General features: G+C 52.0%; 1 protein-coding gene and 1 long non-coding RNA gene across 7 annotated transcripts in view; one reads left to right on the top strand and one right to left on the bottom strand.

The window, feature by feature from the left end:
• Positions 1-2,406: 2,406 nt before the first annotated feature.
• Positions 2,407-19,833, top strand: part of NRP2 (neuropilin 2) — a 115,174-nt gene continuing 97,747 nt past the window's right edge. For 2 of the 6 annotated variants that reach the window (XM_077885057.1, XM_077885055.1), the window contains exons 1-2: positions 2,407-3,054; positions 17,451-17,628. In XM_077885057.1, the coding sequence (XP_077741183.1) occupies positions 2,982-3,054; positions 17,451-17,628 (251 nt within the window). In that variant the 5' untranslated portion in view covers positions 2,407-2,981. The other 4 variants (XM_077885051.1, XM_077885052.1, XM_077885054.1 and 1 more) reach the window with 4 other exon arrangements.
• Positions 6,825-12,519, bottom strand: LOC144305913 (uncharacterized). The gene is made up of 4 exons (XR_013372945.1): positions 11,516-12,519; positions 11,225-11,365; positions 10,490-10,626; positions 6,825-8,354 (listed from the first exon to the last, which is right to left on the bottom strand). It is a non-coding gene; the product is annotated as an uncharacterized LOC144305913 (long non-coding RNA).

The raw sequence follows: 19,833 nt of genomic DNA, 5'->3' as shown, positions 1-19,833 counted from the left end.
GTCCCCGGGGCTCTGAACCAGCCTCACCCTCTACCCAACTGCACTCAAGCGGATTGATGAGAAGGCTTGCAGCAGTTGGAGTGAGAACTGCCAGGAAGTAAGTTAGCTCCCTCTTTAGGGCACCGCTGAAAAATTAAAATCCGTAACGCTGGGAGTCAGGTCCAGGAGCTGAACTGACCTTCTTCCTTCTTCCTTCCAGACCGAGGCAGCTCCAAGTAGCCTGAGGGGGACCCTCAATCCTTAGGCCCCAAGAGCAGAAGCCCAGAGTTGCTATTCTTATGGCTTCCCAATGGGCTTCAGTGTACCTTTTGTCTCTTTTCTCCTCTTCCCTGTGCCATTGACCTAAACTCTGGCCGCAATGTTCTCAGAAACAGGATTCTTTCAGGTGGGGCACTTGCTAGAATGAATGGTTTGGCCCTGGCGGGGAGCTGTGGGGTGAGGTGCTACTAAATGACTTTCTTTACTCATTAGAGTGTCACTAATAGATAGTAGTGTCACTAATAGTAGTGTTGGTTGTCCTGAGGTTAGCATCTTGGCAATGATAGAAGCCAGGAGCTCTGCTGAAGGTTCAAAATCCAGACTGCCTCTGTATCCCATTAAATGTTGGAGAGTGGCAGTCTTTCTTTATTTTGGTGTTTCAGTAGGGGGGGAAAAAAGTAAATCTGGAGTTTTTAATGATGGGGATGTGCTCTCAAGTCCAGGAAAGGCGGGCAAGAGGGAAGAGAGAGGTGTGGGGGTGGGGGATGAAAGGAATGAAGGTAGCCTTTAGGCCGGCCAGCAGGATAGGTTCCCTGGAAGAACTCACTAGGCCTCTGTTAAATGCCCTTTCAAACCAGGCATCTAAGATTAGCAGTGTGATATGCAGCGCTGTAAAATCCCTCCATGGCTTGGCTCAACTATTTGCAAATCACTTCTGATTCAATTTTGTTTTGGTTATCTCAGTGTAAATAACAGTTAAGTGGGAGTTACAGATTTTTCAAACACTAAAAGTGATAAACAAAGCTAATGGCAAGTCCAGATAAGGAGGAAAACCACCCAGAAGAATCCACAAGTACAAGCAAAGAAATAAATGGGACAGTCAGATGTGCGTGTGCTTCTTGTCACCGAAACTTTATTTTTCTTCATCGGCGGAGTGGCAGAGGAGGTATACGCGGAGTGTTATTTAGACTGTTCTTGTTGGGAGTCTTTAGGATAATGCAGTAATGGGTGCTTAGTGAAGCAAGACAGTTTGGAATCCACAAAGCCATCCTCGGAAACAAAGATACAAGTGTTTCCCCAGCTGTTAGCTTACAACTCCCTCTAAACAGTTTTCACACCTCCATTTAAAAATAGTTGGCATAATGCTGTTTTCTTTCTCTGCGCGCCGTGACCACATTTCCATGGGGGGGGGGCGGGGGGGAGGTGAATAGAAGTGGTTACAGTAGCATTTGGAGGAGAAGCCTTCACCGACCCGTACTTTTGGGGAGGCTTGGGCCGGGGCGGGGGTGGGGGGGATGCAATTGAATTACCTGGAGAAATTCTTTGCACAAAGTGTCTCTCCTGTTACAAGTTGGGTGCGCGGGGAGGACTACACCCTGGCCCCGCGAGGAGGGCGACACAACAAAGGCCCCGGGGAGGAAGCGCACGGGGGTTCGGGGTCCTCCTCGGCGCCGCCGCCCGTGCGGACGCCCGCTCGCCTGCACCGAACCCCCGACTCCTCTCCTAACGCCATTGCGCGTGGCGCTGCGCGGGGCTCCACGCGTGTGGCCTGGGAGCAGGGGCCTGGGGGGCGCCCCCGCGGAGCCTCGCACGGGCGGGGACCCCGCGGCCCAGGGCAGCGCGCCCCGGGGCGCTCCCTCTCCCGGGCTTTGCGCACGGGCGGAGGGCGCAGCCAGGCGCGGAGGTGCCCGGGTGGGCGAGCACGGAGCCGCACGGGAGCCGCCTCAACTTTGATCGGGCCGCGGCCCCGGGGGTGCGGGGGTGCGGGGGGAGGGGGGAGGGGGCGCCGCCGCCCCGCCCGGGCCGGGAGCCGCCGCGCCGTGCGCCGCGCGCCTCCGCGGCTGCCTCTTTAATCAGGAACACAGAGGGGGCGGGCCCTGAGCCGGCGCGTAATCGGATCGCGGTGCCGCGGCGCTGACATCCACATGCTGCTCGGCCTGAAAAGGCTGGGGGGAGCCGGCGGGGACGCACAGGCGGCGAGCGAGGCACCGGCCCGCAGCCCGCCCGCGGCACATCCTCCGGCGCGCAGAGCCCGGCCCGGCGCCCGGCGAGGTGGAGGTGAGGGCGGCTCGCTGCCTGCCCGCCGCGCCCCGCCGCCGCGCCCCGCCGCCCGCCGCCCGCAGCCGCCGCCGCCGCCGCCGCCTCTCCGCGGAGCCTCCCCTCGCCAGGCTGGCCGGGCGCGCGTAGCCGCTGGGGACGCTCCCGCCAGGGGGACCCGGCGAGGGCAGAGCCGCGCGGCCGCCTCCCGCTCGGGCCGTCCGGCCGTGGGCGCCTCCGCCCGCGCGGGGTCCCGGGGGCCGGGGATGCGCGTCAGCCTCCGCCTCTGAGATCGCAGCTGCCTGGGGGACCGGGGGATGCCCGAGGCAAGTCTGGGCTTTCCTTTTTATTATTATTATTATTTTATAGACATACATATTCTTTTTCTTTACGCTTGGCTTTCGGGAAATCTCCGTGATGTTGTAGGAGAAAGGAAATGATACTTTGAGGAACTGGAGAGGACATAGATGCGTTTTCTTCTTAAGATTGGAAAGCCGTGCGTCCCCTCTTCCCCGCTTGCCCCCGCTCTGCTGATTCCGAGAGCCACCCTCCTCCTGGGGAGGTGAGGATCCAGCAGGAATAAAGGTGAAGACGGGCCGCCAGGACCCAGGAGGGGGGACACTGACCGGTGCAAACCTTTGCAGAAGATACTGTAAGGAAGAACCTAAGGGAAAGAAAAACACAAAGACTTAAAATCATACAAGAAATCTGCGAATCCAGCTCTGGAGAAAGCCTCCTTCTCCAAAATGGATATGTTTCCTCTCACCTGGGTCGTCTTAGCTCTCTACTTTTCAGGATGCGAAGTAAGAGGCCAACCAGGTAAGCCCCTGAAAGTTTTTTTTTTTTTTCCTGTTCATTTCAGCATGCTTTTCCTTTTAATAAGCAACTGCTCATATGGGCCACACGGAATGGCATAGAAGGAGGCTCCTTCTATACTAAATAATTTCAAGAGGGATCCCAGCCGGTCCTCCCTGCACCACCACGGCTCCTAAAACCCAACTTTTCTCTCCTGTTACGAGTGTGTGTGTGTGTTTTGAAACACAGAATTTGGCGGTGTTCAGATGTCACATATGGACTGAATCAAAGGTTTAAAAATACTACAAAGCCTTTGCATTACAGTTTTTGGGATTTTTTTTCCCCCTGTCTTGAAGCAGAACACATCTCCCTTGAGTTTCTTCAACCTAGCCAGTGAAATATAAATCATTTGCATTCTCTCCACTTAGCTGCATTGAGCAATGTTAACTGAAGGGCTTGGGAAACACAAGAGTCTAGTTTTGGTTTTCCAGCGCTGTGGATTCATTGCAGAATGTGTGGATACGCCTCAGAATCACAGGGCTCAGGCTTGATGGAGCAAGTTGGCCTGCAGCTGAGCTAGGGGCTTGGGGCTGGGCGCTGCTGGCAACCAAGGCGGCTGGTGGACCCCGCTCTCTTTCCTGCATCCATGTGTTTTCTGGGAAAGTAAATCATGTTCTTTTAAAAATTTTTATTAGATAAAACAGACTGCGTGGCCTTCGAAGGTCTCTTACTCTTGTGAAGTGGTTAGAAACTTTTGAGTGGAATTTGTTCTCAACCACTGCCAAAAAGGGTGTGTGGACAGACTGCAGAGATAAGGACTGCAAGGCCCAGAACAGTGTGGGGCCAGTATTTGGCAGCGGGAGGAGGGCTGGCAAGGGGCACCCCGCCCGAGAAGGGCTTTCTGGGCGCAGGGAATCCAGTGGGGCTTGTCCTTCCTTGCCCACGCCACTCTCCAGAGTGAGCCTCTTCTCCCCTCGGAGAACAGTGTCGGGAATCTGACAAAACTCTTGGAAGCTGCTACAGGTGATTGAGAATGGGGAAACCATCTGTGGAGGAAACAGGGGAAAGAGGAGGTACGGGCTTCCTGAAGTGCCCTTCCCGGAAGGCTCCTGCCGCAGTGGCAGGGCTAACCCCTTGCAGCTCCCTGGGCACCCTCCCTCCATCACAGCGGCCTGGGGGTTCCGTGGGAGCCCAAAGGGGAAGCTGGGCGCCGGGTGCTCTGGTTCTCACCGCCGGCACCCCCCATTTCAGTTTGAGCGTCTACCTGAGGGGAAGCAGGACTGAGGAGTGCCTTTGCCATCTACGTGCACACGTTTGCTGCCGCCCCCCCTCTGCGGTAGCCGGGCTTCAGGGCAGCTGCAAATCGTATCAAAGAGATGGGCGCCAGGTCCCGCTTGGGGAGATTTCCTGTGTCTCCCCGAGCCCTCTTGCCTTAATTCTAAGTTCCCAGCTTGAAGCGAAATTAAATTACCTCCCACAGACCTAGATGCTGCATAAATTATGTATGTTTGTGTGATCCGCTGTGTGTGTGTGTGTGTGTGCGTGTGCGCGCGCGCGCGGAGAGGATGCCCACGGTATATGGTGTATTCAGGCGCGGACTCCAGCAGGCCCCGGCGAGCGCGCGCACACTGGGGCACACGCCGGCACGCGCGCTCGCAGACACACACACACACACACACACACACACACACACACACACACACACCCAACTTCAGGTTCTGTGTGCTTTGCGGAGCGGGAGGGGTCGTGAAGACTCCGGGGCCATCTCCTACCCCAGATGTTCGCACATCTGTCCCCGAGCGCTGCGCGGAGCGTACGTGTGCGCGCTACGGCCGCTCGAACCCAGTCCCGGCCGCCACCTGCCTGGGGCGCCCTCCGCAGAGCCCCCCACCCCCACCCCCACCCCCCCAGCCCCGGGCCGCGCTGCGTCACTTCTCCAGAAGCCCGGAGGCGCCGCGCGCGGGGCAGGTCACCCGCTGCAGCTCTCGCCGCAGGCAGCCCCGCACCCGGGGTGGGACCCCTTGTGGGACGCGCATCCGGGACCCGCCCGGGGTGGATCCTCTCCAGCCCCTCCAAAAGGCGACCGCAGACCGCGGGGAGCTCGGGCTGGCCGTCGGAGCACCGACCGGCACGCGGGAGGCTGGCAGCGGGGGGGCAAAGGGCGAGGCCCCACTAGACCCGTGACTCACCCGGGGCGCGCCCGCCGGGGGTGGGGGGTTCCGGGGAGGCAGAGCAAAGGGAGGCGGAGGGTGCAGCAGGGGGGCGGCTGCGCGGACAGCCCCAGGGCCGCGGCGGCAGGGAGGCCCACGCGCGGCGCGAACCAGCTCCCCGCCCCGCGCCCCGCGCCCCGCCGCCTGCTGCCTCCCCCCGGCCTGGGTTCGCGGGCTCGGGGTTCGGGGCCGCCGGGCGGGCCCTGCGCTGAGCGCCCCCTCCCGCCTCGCGCCTCCCGCCTCCCGCGCTCGGCTCTGCCGCCGAACTGCCCTTGGCGCCCCCGGAGAGCCGGCGGAGCTGGGGAGCCCCGCGCTGGCCCGAGCGGGTGGCGGGGAGCCGGGCCGGGGGCGGAGAGGAGGCGGCTGCAGCCCCGGGGATGCGCGCAACCTGCCCCGCGCCTCCCGTGCGCCCGCCCGGGCAGGTGAGGAGCTCGCGGCGCGCGGGCGTCCACGTGGTGGGGCCGTGGGGGCCCCCGCCCCCCTCCGCGCGGTCTCTAACGCCCCGCATCGATTTGTGTGGGCTCCGCGGCAGAGTCGGAGCCCAGCGATCCATAAACATTCTATTAGGGCAAAGAGATCCCCAGCGAGAGCAAAAGCAAGGCTCGGGGCCGGGGGACGTTGGCCGCCTCCAACTCCTCCGGGCCGCCCCCCTCCTCCTCCCCCCGACTCCGGACACCCCCAGGGACAGGCCTGCGGCATTTCCTCCGCGCGGTCCGCGGCCAGAAAGTTGAGTCTCCGCTGCGCAGAGGGTTCTCGGCTGGGGAGGAACCTCTGCAGTCGCGGCGCGGTCCGCCTCCCCTCCCCCCCCCCCCCCCCGCCGCCTCGCCCCTTGCTTTTTCCACGTGAGAAAAAGAAATCTGCACGGCCAACGCTTCATTTTTCACTGATTGATTTCTTTTTAATATGCACACGAGTTAATGGAGGCGAGGCGAGCTGTGATTAAACGACTGTCCCGCCCCCCTCCCCCCCCCCCTTTGCTCGGGCGGGCTGACTGCGTCGCAGCTTCTCCAGCCGGGTCCCGGGCGCCCGGGGGCTGGGTGGGGGGCACCCGCGGAGCCGCGGTCCCGGGACTGGCAGGGGCATGGCCGGGGTGGGGGGTGGGGGGATGAACCGGTCTCTCCTCTGGGAACCGTGGGGGCGGGGTGGGAATCCGCTTTCCTGGCAAAGCTTAGGGGATTCGGCTGGTCCGTGTCGCAGCTTCTGCGGCTCCGGTTGAATTTCTCTGGAAGGGGAGGGGACCGAGCCCCGCTTCCCCGGCGCTGCTCGGCCCGCCGCCCCCCTCCGCCCTCCCCCGCCCCCCTTCCTAAGGGCTGCAGGCTGAGCGCAGAGCCCCCTGGTCCGCGCCCGGCCTCGAAGCTCCCCTTTGCAAGAGTTAATGGGGAGGGGGGGTGGTCTGGGCTTTGCTCAGGAAATTATTCAGGCCCTGACAATGGGTTTTTTTCAGAGGGTGGCAACTCCCCGCCCAAACGTCTCCACCTCCGGGACACACCGCTTGGGGCCCGAAAGAACCCGGACCGTATAACCCACAACCTGCCTCCCCCTCCACGCCCGCCCCCCCCATCCCCGCCGCCCCCAGAGCTTTGATCTATGCTTGGGTTTAAACACCATTGCCATGGACACGGGCAGACGCGGTCAATCAACCTTGCGTCTGGAGTGGATGATCAGATAAGAGGTGTAAATTGTCTGTGGGAGACAGGTCTGGGTTCAAATAAATCCGAAAGGAGAGGCAATGATGTTCTAGGAGCCTGATAAGGGATTCTTTTTTAGCCTCTCTCCCCAAAATGCTGGAGGACTCGGCGCAGGTATAATGATTTGCCAGCAAAACCAACTCCTAGGCTGTGTACCGACAGCCTGTCCTGCCCTAGGCTCTGGGGACTGGTCTCATGCCCACATTCGGAGCTTGCCCAGTAAACTTTACCCCATAAGCAGCCACCGGAGGTAGTGAAACTGTTACCAATTGCCAACAGAGCACACAGTGCAAAAACAGTGGGAAGAGGAGAGCTCCCCGTGCGAGCTCCAGGCAAGCGCCTTCTTGTCCAGGATGTGCCTGCTAGGGCTGTGAATGCCCGGGCACACTGCAGGTTTGGACTGTTTGTTCATTCTGCGGAGCCTTCAGATTAAGTCACGGAGCACCCAACTGGCGAAATGTAAGGTTGGGAGGCTGCAGTGACTGGAACCCCAGGCTATCTAGACAGGACCCCTGCTGTCTACCAAATGGCTCTCATCCCCTGCTGTTGAATGTGAAAGTCCACATTCTGCAACCAGAAAGGTCAGCTCCTATCTTCCTAGTATAGAAAAAGTTAGAGGAATCCAAATGCCATTTCATATGCAATGGGGCATGAATGTAAACAAGGGCTGGGAGGGGTCTCGGGGCATCCGCGGAGAGAAATGCCTTGGACTAGATGATTCTGAGGACCCTGCTTGGTGTTTTTCATGTCATTCAACTGCTCATTACAGTAATCAAGAGAATGACCTGACTTTGGGTGATCAGAGTGTGGGACAGTTCTTGGTTGATAGGATTCAGAGCCAGGCTTATTCATAAGGGTTTTCAGAACATATTCCCCAAAAGTCCAGCTGGGAAAGTCTAGGAAACAGAGATGAGATTTTTTCCTTTTTTAGAAAATGGAGCAGAAGCATGATACCTTTTAATTTCTTGCACTGTTGAGAAAGGACTTGAGACGTGACATCTGGGCGGTAGTTTATGTTGTCATTAACGTATTTGAAGTATTTTATCGTCTGACCGTTATTTGCCACTGTGTGATCTTTGAAGCACCCTCCTTGAGTGGCAGACATGAGTTTGATCCCCTGAAGTTAGTCTTGGTACCTTTCCTTCCAGGTAAGGAATTCACTTTTTTTTTTTTTATTAACCCATTCCTGGAAGACACAGGATGAGTTTGACCTAGGGGGAGCCTACAGCGTTTTTTCAAAGCTTTATCAGCCTTGATGAGAAATGGCCAAGGGGCTTAATGGTTTCATTACCTAACAGGATTCGATGAGGCTGGATTCCTGGACACCGAGGCCTTGTAGTGTGGCTGGCCCTCCAGGAGAAAGCATCTTCTGAAGGTTTAGGAAGCTGTCAAGTTTAGATAAGGCTGAGCTCCGATCCTTTGGGACCTTGGTTGTATTAATAAGAAGAAATTAATTTTTAACCACTGGGAACGTTGCCAAATTATGTGACCTTTGGCAGACCAGCTGTGCTATAAAAATAAATCCCCCATTTCTGAAAATGCTGCTCCTATCCAGTAGAACAATAACAATGTGGCATTTGGGATAGGGATGAGTGGGGTTGAGGAGTAAGGAGAGAAATGGGAGTTGCCAGCAAAAAACCCTCAATGTTGTGACACATGGTTTCAGACCCGAACATCCTATCCACACCACCCTCCCTCCCCCAGAGAGACGCACCTCGGTTTCCAGTACACAGGAAAGAGGGCCAGGAGGACAAGGAGCAGGGTGCCAATGTGTGCAGGGAGGGGAGAAGGTGTTAAGTGCTTCCAGCCCTCCCCACACCCCAGCCCCGAACACATCTCTCATTGTTCACACGGAAGGATTACTGGCACGGGAAAAGCAAAGGGAGAGTTCACACAGGCAAAACATTTTTCTTTCTCTAAATGCCACTACATAAGTTTGTCACATAGAAGTTTTGGGGAGCCCTGCCTTGGGCTTCCCAGCTTCTGAAGCATCGAAGCCAGACTGCCTAGGTTTAAGATCCAGCTCAGCCATTTGCCAGCTCTGGGGTCCAGAACACTTCATCATTCTGTACCTCATTTCTTTCTCTGGAAAGTGTGTTTGGTAGTAATACCTACTCCCTAGGTTTTGTGGGGTTTTTTTGGTGCTATGGCAGGTTACATAGACTACTGTTTGGTCCAATTCCGAAGGTATTTATCTTCAGAAGAGCTTCAGTGAGGTTGAACTGTATCTCATGATCATAGAAAGTACATTATAACCATTGTGGTAAGTTTATGTTATTTTTATGCATGTTTGTAATAAGTAAATAATGGTCATTCTCAGCTCTTACCCCACTGAACGTTTGTCTGTGTTTTATAAGCTTCAGATGCTCTCTCAGCACACTGTTCTTCAGAGAGCAATATTCTTTGCTGGGTTTTCAACTTAGATTTACGCCTCCTTGTTGCGTTTTTTTTTTTCTCCCTCTCCCCTTGTTCTTCTGCTTTCAGTGTTCTCATCTCTACATCTCATCTCTTTTTTTTAATCTCTCCCCCTTTCCTTTCCTTTTCTCCTCGTCCATCCTTCATCACTGCAAGTATGCTCAGCAGGGAGCACTGTGTGGAAGGTGCTCCCCCCGAACGTGCAATAACTTCTACTCCGGCGTTAAGGCCCCTCAGCAGCTGAACTCAAGAAAGTCATCATAAAGACAAAATAGCTTTTACCCAGCAAGACTCTTAATAATCCCATTTCCCTCTGGGTCTTCATAAAAGAGGCATGATCTAATCCAGGAAAAAGGGAGGGGGTTGGGAATAACAAAAGGAAAGCTCTCCCCAGTAGCGCGCAGTGGATGGGGCTGCTGGCCAGCTTAATGCACATATGCAGTGAATCCCTGCTCACCGCCTCCAAAGATCCTGATAACCAATGATCTGGGCTCTGGCCAGTCTTTCAGCAGAGAAGATAAAGGGAACTGTGAACTACTGGGCCGAGCACTAGTAATAATAATAATTGTTTTGATAAAGGGGAAAAATAAATAAAACAGATGTGCCCCAAAGGCATATTGGGAGAAGGGAGATGGGGAGGGATAGGTAGAGAGAAGGGGCCTGAAACCCAGCAAGAGATCATCTATTACCAGCAAACAGTCTTGTGATGAAGCAGCAAGTGTGCGTCTTCCTGGTGCTACCAGTAACAGATATCTAGAACTCACCTTTGGAAGAGTGAGGGAGGGATGGGGCAAAGAAACCCTCAGATAAATTATTTTTACCATCACTAGGATTAAAATGTGTAAATATCCCTTTGAACTGCATCATCATTATCATCCAAGGTTTAGAGTGTCTTTGGAGACATGATTCATATAACTCAACCTTAACTCATGACCAGTTATTATGATCCCAAACAAGTTAACTGCAACTCATAGCTCACAATGAAAAAAAAAAAAATCTTCACATTTAATAGCAGCTGTGGGTTGGGAAGGAAGGGTAGTACTAGGGAAGCAGGACAATTTGTGATAAGGCTTCCTCGAGTTTGGGCTAGCTAGTGATTCTTTTGGCCTTATGTTAGTCAACTAGTAACTGGTGAATTCATCATACCTCACTGAGTCGGACTTTTGGGGAAGGCTCTGGGTTTTATCCTATGAAGTTCACCAAAGACGAATGAGGAAGGAGTCATACTCTCAAGTTGCAGTGGTCCAGCGGAATGGATCAGGCTGTCCCGAGCTCTTGCACACCTTAGAAGACATTAAAAAGCTTTGGGATCCCTGGGTGGCGCAGCGGTTTGGCGCCTGCCTTTGGCCCAGGGCGCGATCCTGGAGACCCGGGATCGAGTCCCACATCGGGCTCCCGGTGCATGGAGCCTGCTTCTCCCTCTGCCTGTGTCTCTGCCTCTCTCTCTCTCTCTGTGACTATCATAAATAAATTAAAAAAAATTAAAAAAAAAAAAAAGCTTCCATCTCCAAGGTTCGAGGTTTGAGATACGGAGGCTGGAAGAGTGCTCTTGGTGTGGGAGTCCAGGGAGGGTGGAGGTGGTATCTCAGCCTGAGAAGATGGATGGGCTTTAGAGCTGGAAAATGGGTATCAGGGGAAGATGAGAGCAGAGAAGTGGACACTGGGTTTATTTGGGGAACACTCAGAAGCTGCAGTTTAAAATAGGTGGAGGGAAAGAATTGCAAATAAGGATTGCACACAGAAATGATTCCTTAGGCTAAATGCAAGGCCCCATTGCTAGGCCAAGGGGTTTGGATTCCATTCACTAACCAATGGGGCGCCACTGACGTTTTAACATGAGCCTTCAGTTAATCAAAATAAATGAAACAAAAATCATATTACCTTTTTTTTCTCCTTCGGTTTTTGGAGAGACTTCAGAATTATTCTTCCTCTATTTCCTTCCCCAAATGTCTGTTGACATGGTCAGGAATTGTAATCCCAGATCTCTCATCAATGGCATCAAAATTGCATTTGCAAAGAGGGCTGGAAAAGAGTGGACATAAATATAAACTAATGATATTATATTGGCTGCCCTATTGGAATTGCATTTGTTTATGATATAAGATGACAAATAACAAGGTTACCACAGGTGGCATGATTCGAGGTCAGAGGAGGTAATCACATCAAACTTACATTTTAACGATTAAATGAAGGTTCATTTTTAGAATCCAGATGAGGGGGAAAAGACTTTGCGAAGGTCCCATTTCCAGACCCAACTCCCAGTTCTGTCCTTGGTGAATCCTTTGGAGGTGTTTCTGAAGAGGGAGCTTGCCTGGTTCCTGACTCCTTTCTTGCTATGCTTATGTGCTGGCTTCCACTCCCGCCCTCTCATCCCCTCCTTGTTGCCCTCCCAGAGGTTCTTTTATTCAGATTTTGAACTTTATCACTGCAAAAGTTCACAGGGATTTCCATTTGCTGTGCCTTCAGGAGTGCATCATTCACTGCCACCCGGCCCCATAAATTGAATAGATTGCATCCCTTCCCGGTTGCCTTAGGAAGTGGTCAAACAGCCACATTCCTGGGCTGATGGATTGGCTCATTTCTTCCCAGCTTAAGCCAAGATACAGATTTTATGAGACTGTCTTGTGACAGACTGAAGTCGCTTTGAATAAAACAAAATCCAGCCTCAGCTCACAGAAATAACTTTTAAAAAGCAGCTTATCCGGGGTTAGTGAGCAAAATTTGGTTAAAACCCTGAGCAGAGGACTTAGATGATTCAGGCAAGGGATTTGAAGAAACTCTTTCTGGTCTTCCTTTTTATGCATCACTGTTGCTGACATGATCACACACACAACTACACATCCACAATGTTTATCAATATGCAGCCATAGACTCGGTTAAGGAAAGAAACCCACGTCAGTAGAGCTAATGTGATTGAAAGAGACATCCGAACCCTCCGTAATGCAAGACAGGCATGCTCCTCGGAAAAATCCTAGAGGTTGTTTCAAGGCTTACCACACCGATGAAACAGGAGTGACACCTTGTTCTCTAGGAGAAGAGGAAATCTTTTTAATTTTCTGTTCAATCTTTGGGTTACAGGATCCTTTCCCCCCACCTCATCCTATAGGCTTTGGATTAGAAAACTGGAACTGACCTTTAGAATCACCCCCTCTCACTTTCTAGGTGAGAAAACAAAGTCGTAGAGGTGTCTCCAGACTTACCCAAGGTCACACAGCCTGCCAGTGGTGAGACCATATTGAAGACAAGATTTCTTGCTAGTGACGTGGCAAGGTGACAACCGTCTCTCTTTTGCAATAGGAGAAAGAGCTTCTTTGCCTTGCCACTAATCATGAAATGAAAGCAGTGCTGTGGGGGGCACAGCATTGTGTCTGCCTTCCTCTCAGGTCCTCGGGTCATGATTCAGGGATCCTGGGATGGAGCCCCGCCCCTCCCTGCTTTCTCTCACTGTGGCTCTTTCTCCCTCTCTCAAATGAATAAATAAAATCTTAAAAAAAGAAAAGAAAAGAAAGAACAAGCTAGCTAGCTAGCTGTGGAAGTAGGAACAGGATGGGATTATGCTGTGGATAAAGGATAAATTATGCTTTAAATAAAGTATATTGTTTTCAGGAGAAATCCTCTTTCAGGATCCACTGCTCTTCTCCACCAGGTATATGGTGTACATGACCCTTAGGTATATGCAAGAAATAGATGTCTCCTAATCCTTCCACTTCCCTTTTACAAGGCACTTTAAAGTAACAAGGGAACGGAGATCTCTTCAGTGGGTTTCAGACTGTGTTCCCCAAAGCCCCTCAGAGGTGATGGGGAACTGTGAGGCCCAGACTCTACACCCCTTCTCGCTGCCCTACCTCCTGCACCCAAGAGAGCTCCACTTCTGCTTCTGTCTGCTTTGGACACTGGAGTTCTGTTCCAAGAGCAAACAAACACTTCTAAGAAGAATTTTGAAAACTACACACTTGATTTAATCCACTCATTGAGTTGCAGTGTAGGAAGCTGAGACCGGGAAGGTCCCCAAGTGAAAAGCCAGGCAGCTGCATGCCCTCTTCTTGCTACTATGGGACCACCCTGCCCCCTACCTAGTAACTTGCTCCCATTATCCCAGACCCACCTTTGACAACAACCTGACTCTCCAATCCAACGTTCAGCCAGTCCTACATTTCCCTGGTTTTGCCAAGGACTTTTTCCTTCGGTTCAGCTAAACCAAGTGATCTGATTGTTGTTTTGCAGGGGAGGGGGGGGACGGGACGGGACGGGGGACTGCCAGCAGGCTGTTGCCTGGTGTCACCTGGTGCCTCTGCCTGTCCTGGAGTGAGCCATTGTAATTCTAATTATTTAAAAGTATTCACAGCAGTCAGGCTTCTTTTTGGTGAATATTATTGTCAAGTTCAGGCCAGACCGTGTTCCTTTAAGACCCCTCCAGCTGAATTTCCTTAGAAGGCAGACCAGATTTTTCAAAAGATTTTCTTCTACTTATTACTTCCTAAAAATCACATATGACCAAGAAACTAGTGGTTTGTCTTAAACTGGGTTCTGTAGAAGGGTAAGGTCCTTCTGGAGCTGGCAAAATGCCTTAGAATTGTAAGTGGATGGATACAAAATCCCTTTACCTTACCCACAACCAGGTTACCTCCAGGGAGCATCAGATGCTGCTTAGGCCACCAACAAAAACGAGCCCATCTGAGGAGGAGAAAAACAAAAATAAAAACAGCACAAAGAGAGACAGAAAGATATAAATGCCAGAAATAATCTGACATTTCACCTGTCAAATAAAAACACCTAAATACTCATCATGGGGGGAAAAAATCAGACCTTTATGACTTTAGGACTTACTATTCCCTTTCTTTCCAATTACGTCTAGTGGTGTCACTTTAATCCTTTTATTCTTGGGCCTCAGAGGTCTTCATCTGGCCTGAGCTGGCTCATCCCTCAGGCTGCCCTCTCCGATGAAAATCTCTCTGAACAGCCTGGGTTTGCCTGCTTCTCTTTGGGAAATGAATTTGCCCCAGGTGAAAGGTATTTGCAAAATAGCTGGAGAAAGAAGTCCCTTGTCAACTCACCAAACAGGCTCGGTAGCTCAAACTTCTACAGGGCCAGCTTCCCTTGTGTCTATGGAGATTGGCCTAAAGGGGTTTGCCCTTGAGTTCAACTCACTTTGGCTGAGCTGGGCTCCTCTGACCACAGGACAGAGAGCATTTATGCTGTGCCTGCTGGGACACAATACAGGCCTCCAAAGGAATGGACGGTGTAGCTCTTCAGAAGAAAGTCTAGTTCATTTCTATTGGGGGCATGTCTGTATTCAAGAAATGAAGGCTCCTCCAACCTGGGAATGAAATATCAGTGATCAAGAAGAGGTGTAGTAGGATTGTGTTTTCTTTATGAGTTTTATGGATATTTTTCAAGAATTCGGTGCTCTCCAAGAAAGATAGAAACAGAAATTGTGGTATTTATCTTGGTGGATATACGTCTGTGTAAATGATGTGTGATATTTTACGAGAGGGTGTGAAAGCGTGTATGGGGCCGAAGTGTGACTTTCCAATATGTGTATGTACCCGACGCACGCTCCGTATCTATGTTTGCGTGTGCTTCTGAGTGTGAGTGCCATCCGAACAAGCATGGGAGTTCACAAATGTTTGGGTATGGAAGGGGTTAACTACACAAAAGCAAAGCAGATGTTTTAATGAGTTTTCAAAAATTTTCATAAAGGGCCTGGATTTTCCTCAGATAAAAACAGGACAGAAAAAAAAGAAATGAGTTGCCCCTTTTTCTTTCCGTTGAGTTTTTACCACGGAAAATAGACCATCAGCCATGGATTATATATAGTCTCCAATTTTTTTTGAGTGGGGAAGTGATCACTCCTGGTGTGGATGAGAAATGAAACCTTCCTGTGAGGAAGTTTCCTGTCTTTATTGCTGATTATGTGTGCCTGGTCTGATTCCTAAAAGCTCGAACTTTGGGGGTGCAGGGAATTGAGAAGTTCTCCTTTTGGGGAGGAGTGGCTGGAGAGAAGCTGAGCAGGGCTCGGAGAAGGAGGGAGAGAGTGTGGATGATGTAGAAGCCACAACAATTACTAAACAGGAGCTCAACTCTGATCCCCTCTGATGAGTTCCAAGGCGAACAGTGTGGTTTGGGGTGAGTGTGCAGTGGGGCTGCAGTTTCCAGCCAAACAGCTGGCATAGGAGCTGTACCCAGGAGAGTAATCCCCTCTCCTGCTAGCCTGGTGAGAGCAGCTGGCCATCTGAGCCCCCACACCTCCGCTTTCTCCGAGGTTCCTTCTCGGCCCCATTTCACACGCAGGAGCCAGCACCAACAGGCCACAGTCTGACTTGCTGGAAGGTGCCGGGCGCCCAGCATGGCAGTGGTGTGGGCAGGGGCGCTGGCTGCAGGGGACAGGGGCGGCACGGGGCCTCTGCTGGCCTCCCCTCTCTCTGCGGGAGGGCTGGGCCCATTGTCCTGCTGGACTGGGGAGGGTGCAGGGTCATTAGTTAGAGGATGATGTGGTCTCTGCTAGCCAGAGGAAATGGCTTGCTTTTGTTTTCCACCCAGTAGGAAATGGAACCTGAATCCATTAGATTCTGGGCAGTTCAACACGGCACAGTTTGAGCTCTTGGAGGCACGATGCCTAAAAGGCTACTTGTGTGGATTTGTGTGTCCCAACCACCATTGTGCAGCATGCCCATCTTTTATGCATTTAAAGCCTGTCAGGCTGGTAATCTAAAGCAGAGGTCTGGAAGACAGTAATGCCAACAGACATGGGGAATAGTAAAGTGCACCTGTAGAGTTAAAAAATGCATGACCCTTTCCCTCAAAGACTGAACACAGGAGAAAGACCCCGTCCTGTAGGGTGGCTGCTGAGCCGTAATACATAATTCACGGGCCCATGCTGCTCCATGCAGATGGCGATATTAAATCGTGATTGATGCTAAGAGAGGCGCACATCTCAGGAAGGTCTCCGGGAGGCTTCTGAATATTTCCAGGTCTCTCGTGCCTTCCTATCTTCTGTTCTACCGTGGTATTAAGCAAAACCCCCCATTTCCCAGGAACCCCTCCTGGGGATTACAGAACTTCACTCCCAAATATATGATATTCTTCAAATGTCATCACCCACCTTTTCTGCCTTTGAAGTCTCCCCCTTGCCTCCTGGCCCACATGAAGCTGTTTACCTCCAGCCAGGCACTGCTGGGAAGGAGGGGGGGGCAGCTACTCCCCTGCAGTGGCCTTTCAAATGGCTGGTTACTGGTCGCTGCTGGACAAAGCAGCAGCACACTCTGGTGGTGGTGACCAGGCAGGAGGGACAGTGGGTAGAAAGCAAGAGAAAAACACAAAGCACTTTTGTCGAAACTCTGAGGTCAGAGCCCATGAATTCTCCAATGCAGATTTTTCCACTCGGTGTATAATGAAATAATAAATCAAATTTGTGGTGTATGTGGAATTAAATGTTTGGGGTTTTTGCTTTTTTTCTTTCTTAAAAAAAAAGAGAGAGAGAGAGAGAAGAAGAAGAAGCTAAAATCACCCTCCAGGGCCTGTTCTGGCCCAAAGCTGAAAGTGCTTCCTCCGCATCACATGTAATTGTTACCAGGCTCGCTTGTGGGTCGGCACCACAAAACCACTATTGTCAGTTCCCGGAGCCGTTACTTCTGGCTGCCTGGGCTGGGCTGGGAGACACCGAATGAAATGAAGGATTTATGAGATAAAGATAGAGATGAGAGGTTTGAGCAAAAGGAAGATGCACCAAGGAGAGGAGACAGGAAAAGGCAGGCGGGGGGAGGGGGGGCATGTTATGTTTGCTACGCTCTTGTGTTTTTTTCATCTCAGACCATGTAATTGGGAATATTTATGACCACTTTCTGGAATATTTTAATTTGGGAGTGTGTATGATTGTGCACACATCTGTGTGTGTGTGTGTGTTCAGTTGGGTGAGTCGGGGTTGGGGGGATGAGCTGAAATAATCTCTTCCACCGAATGAGTAAGTAGGTTAGTCTTCTGGACTGCCATAAAAGGTCTGTAAAACAGTTTTAATCAGCCACTGGTAAGGAAGAGAAACAAGGAGAGGAGGAAAAAAAAAGGCTGTAGCATATTTGAAGTTCTTTGGGTTCTTTGCCTTCTCTTTCAGACTCACCCTGTGGAGGTCGTTTGAATTCCAAAGATGCTGGCTACATCACCTCCCCAGGTTACCCCCAGGATTACCCATCCCACCAGAACTGCGAGTGGATTGTTTACGCCCCCGAACCCAACCAGAAGATTGTCCTCAACTTCAACCCTCACTTCGAGATCGAGAAGCACGACTGCAAGTAAGCAACTAATTGTATATCCAACGGGACACACACTCCCACCCACGTCCCTGGGCTCCTGCCACTTATGCCACCTGATGGCAGCCCCCATAACCCAGGACCTGCTGAATAGGGGCCCCACAGGGAAACCTCAAGATGATGTTCTCTTTCAAGGGAAATAAAGGCCCAGTGGATCCCATAGTATAGAGGGAAGAGCCTTCTTGAGTGAAGAGGGTAGGGAATAGTACCCTGTATTCAAAGTGGGCAGTGGAGGAGAAGTCTATCCTAGGGGCATGAGGTGGAGTACAATATGCCAGCTCTTGACTTTGGGACTCACTTTCCCCTTGGAGAGCTCTCCATTTCCACCACTGCCACCGCATGTGGAAACCCCACCAGCTTCCCTACTAAACTAGTAGCCAGATCCCCAAGTGGAGACCTCTCTGCATCCAGCCCCAGAGGATCAAGCTGTTATTTTATGAACCAGCAGCTGGTTTCCTTAAGGAAAGGGAGTTAAAAATCTGAGTCTACACTGGTGGGTGTCAGATTCATATCGATTCTTGTTACCTGGGCTGCACAGGTTGGAGTCCCAAAGCTGGTGTCATGGATTTATTTCACCGACACCGTTCTAATTACTTTACAAATATCAATCCATCCAGGGCCCACGGTGGCTCTGGGGAAGTTGGTGCTGTCAGGACTTCCATTTTGCAGATGAGAAAACCAAAGCCCCAGAGCACTTGTCACCCAGGGAGGCTCAGTTGGGCTCATAACACCAGTCCTGCCATCTTGGAAATGTGTAGAGACCAAGTGGGCACTTAGACATCTGTGAGAGCTTTAGAAATGCCTTCTTGACGCCAAGGTCCCTTAAATTAAGGCGAAGGAGCAGGTAACGTTGTAATGTCAAGAATGAATGTGCTTTGTACCACCTGTGGGCTCTGGAAATCTGCTTATTGAAACAGTAGTGTGAGTTTTCTGTGCAGCGAAGAACGTACCAGTGATCGTGTCCTGCTCCCAGTGTGCACTTACACCGTGCCGTTGCTCTGATGGGTGTTTGGTATCCCCTTATGATTCATCAACAGTCTGGACATTCCTTGTGGCCAAGGTGTTGCAAGAACGGAAAAATTAATAAAGGGGCCAGCTGGCGAGAAAGTGCAAGGGAGCAGACCTCCCTTTAGGCCGGCTCATCCATGTGGGGGAGACAAGGCCCCGTTTTAACCAGGGCTAGCCCGGGAGGCAGTGAATGTCACTGTTACCCTCCTAGGGCTACTTCACACTTACATAATGGTTTTCTCCTAACAAGAGGTAGTCTTCACTGAAAACTGGAGGGTTTCCAGGATGGATGCCTCATGTGACGAAGAGTCATAAGACGGATTTTCTAATCCCAGATCTGCTCTTGACTCGGTGGATGACATAGGGTAGCTCATCAGTTCCTCTTTGTCTGAGTGAAATGCGCAGCCTGATACACTTGCACAGCATCTCGGGCCTGCTGATTCCCCGCAGTGGACTTCAGCAAGAGTTTCTGTTGGAAGAGCTCTTATATTGGGTGTTTTTGCTCCTAGTCCCTTTGGCTGGGCTGCAGAAGGTTGGCACACACCGAAGCGTAATGCACAGAGAGCTCGGGTCTGAGCTCAGAGAAATTTGACTAAGCACCTCTGTCGACTGAGGGCCAAATTCTGTTATGCTGATGCCAGCAGATCTCCCGGGGAAATTGCTAAGAGGTCATCTTATGTATATTCATAGTGGCAGGAGGAGAAGGCATGGCTTTCGGAAGGAAAAACTCAGGGAGCCAGTGAGCCTGGCTTAACACGTGTCAGGCAGTATGAAAGGCCAGGAGGACATGCTCCTGCCCCGGTTGGGGCTACGGGGTCCGCCTTCCCCTCATAGGACTGAGCCCCAGGGCTGCAGAGAACTCAGGTTGCTGGCGTCTCCGGCAGCAGAAGGGGACTAGGATGTTGCCTCTTGCTGGACTTGGATTAGGGGAAGCGGTCGGGGGTCCGGTTCTCTCCTGGCTCATCATCCTCACTAAGTAGCTTCCTGTTTTCCTCCCCGCTCCCCCATGGATGCTTCTCGCTTGAGCTGAAAAGGTCTGGAGGGTCAGAAAAGAAAAATCTTTCTGGGGTCTCTTTTCCGCAGGGCCAGATTGTCAGAAAGGCTCTGGTGGGGTCCAGCCTCCACTACTTCAACCTCACCCGTGGGTCTCTCTCCCTCCCGCCGCCCCCTTTCCCCTCT

This window comes from Canis aureus, chromosome 36 (genome assembly GCF_053574225.1).
Source record: "Canis aureus isolate CA01 chromosome 36, VMU_Caureus_v.1.0, whole genome shotgun sequence".
Lineage (NCBI taxonomy): Eukaryota > Metazoa > Chordata > Mammalia > Carnivora > Canidae > Canis > Canis aureus.
The sequence above is the reverse complement of the archived record's forward strand: the minus strand, read 5'-3'. Positions and strand labels throughout refer to the sequence as shown.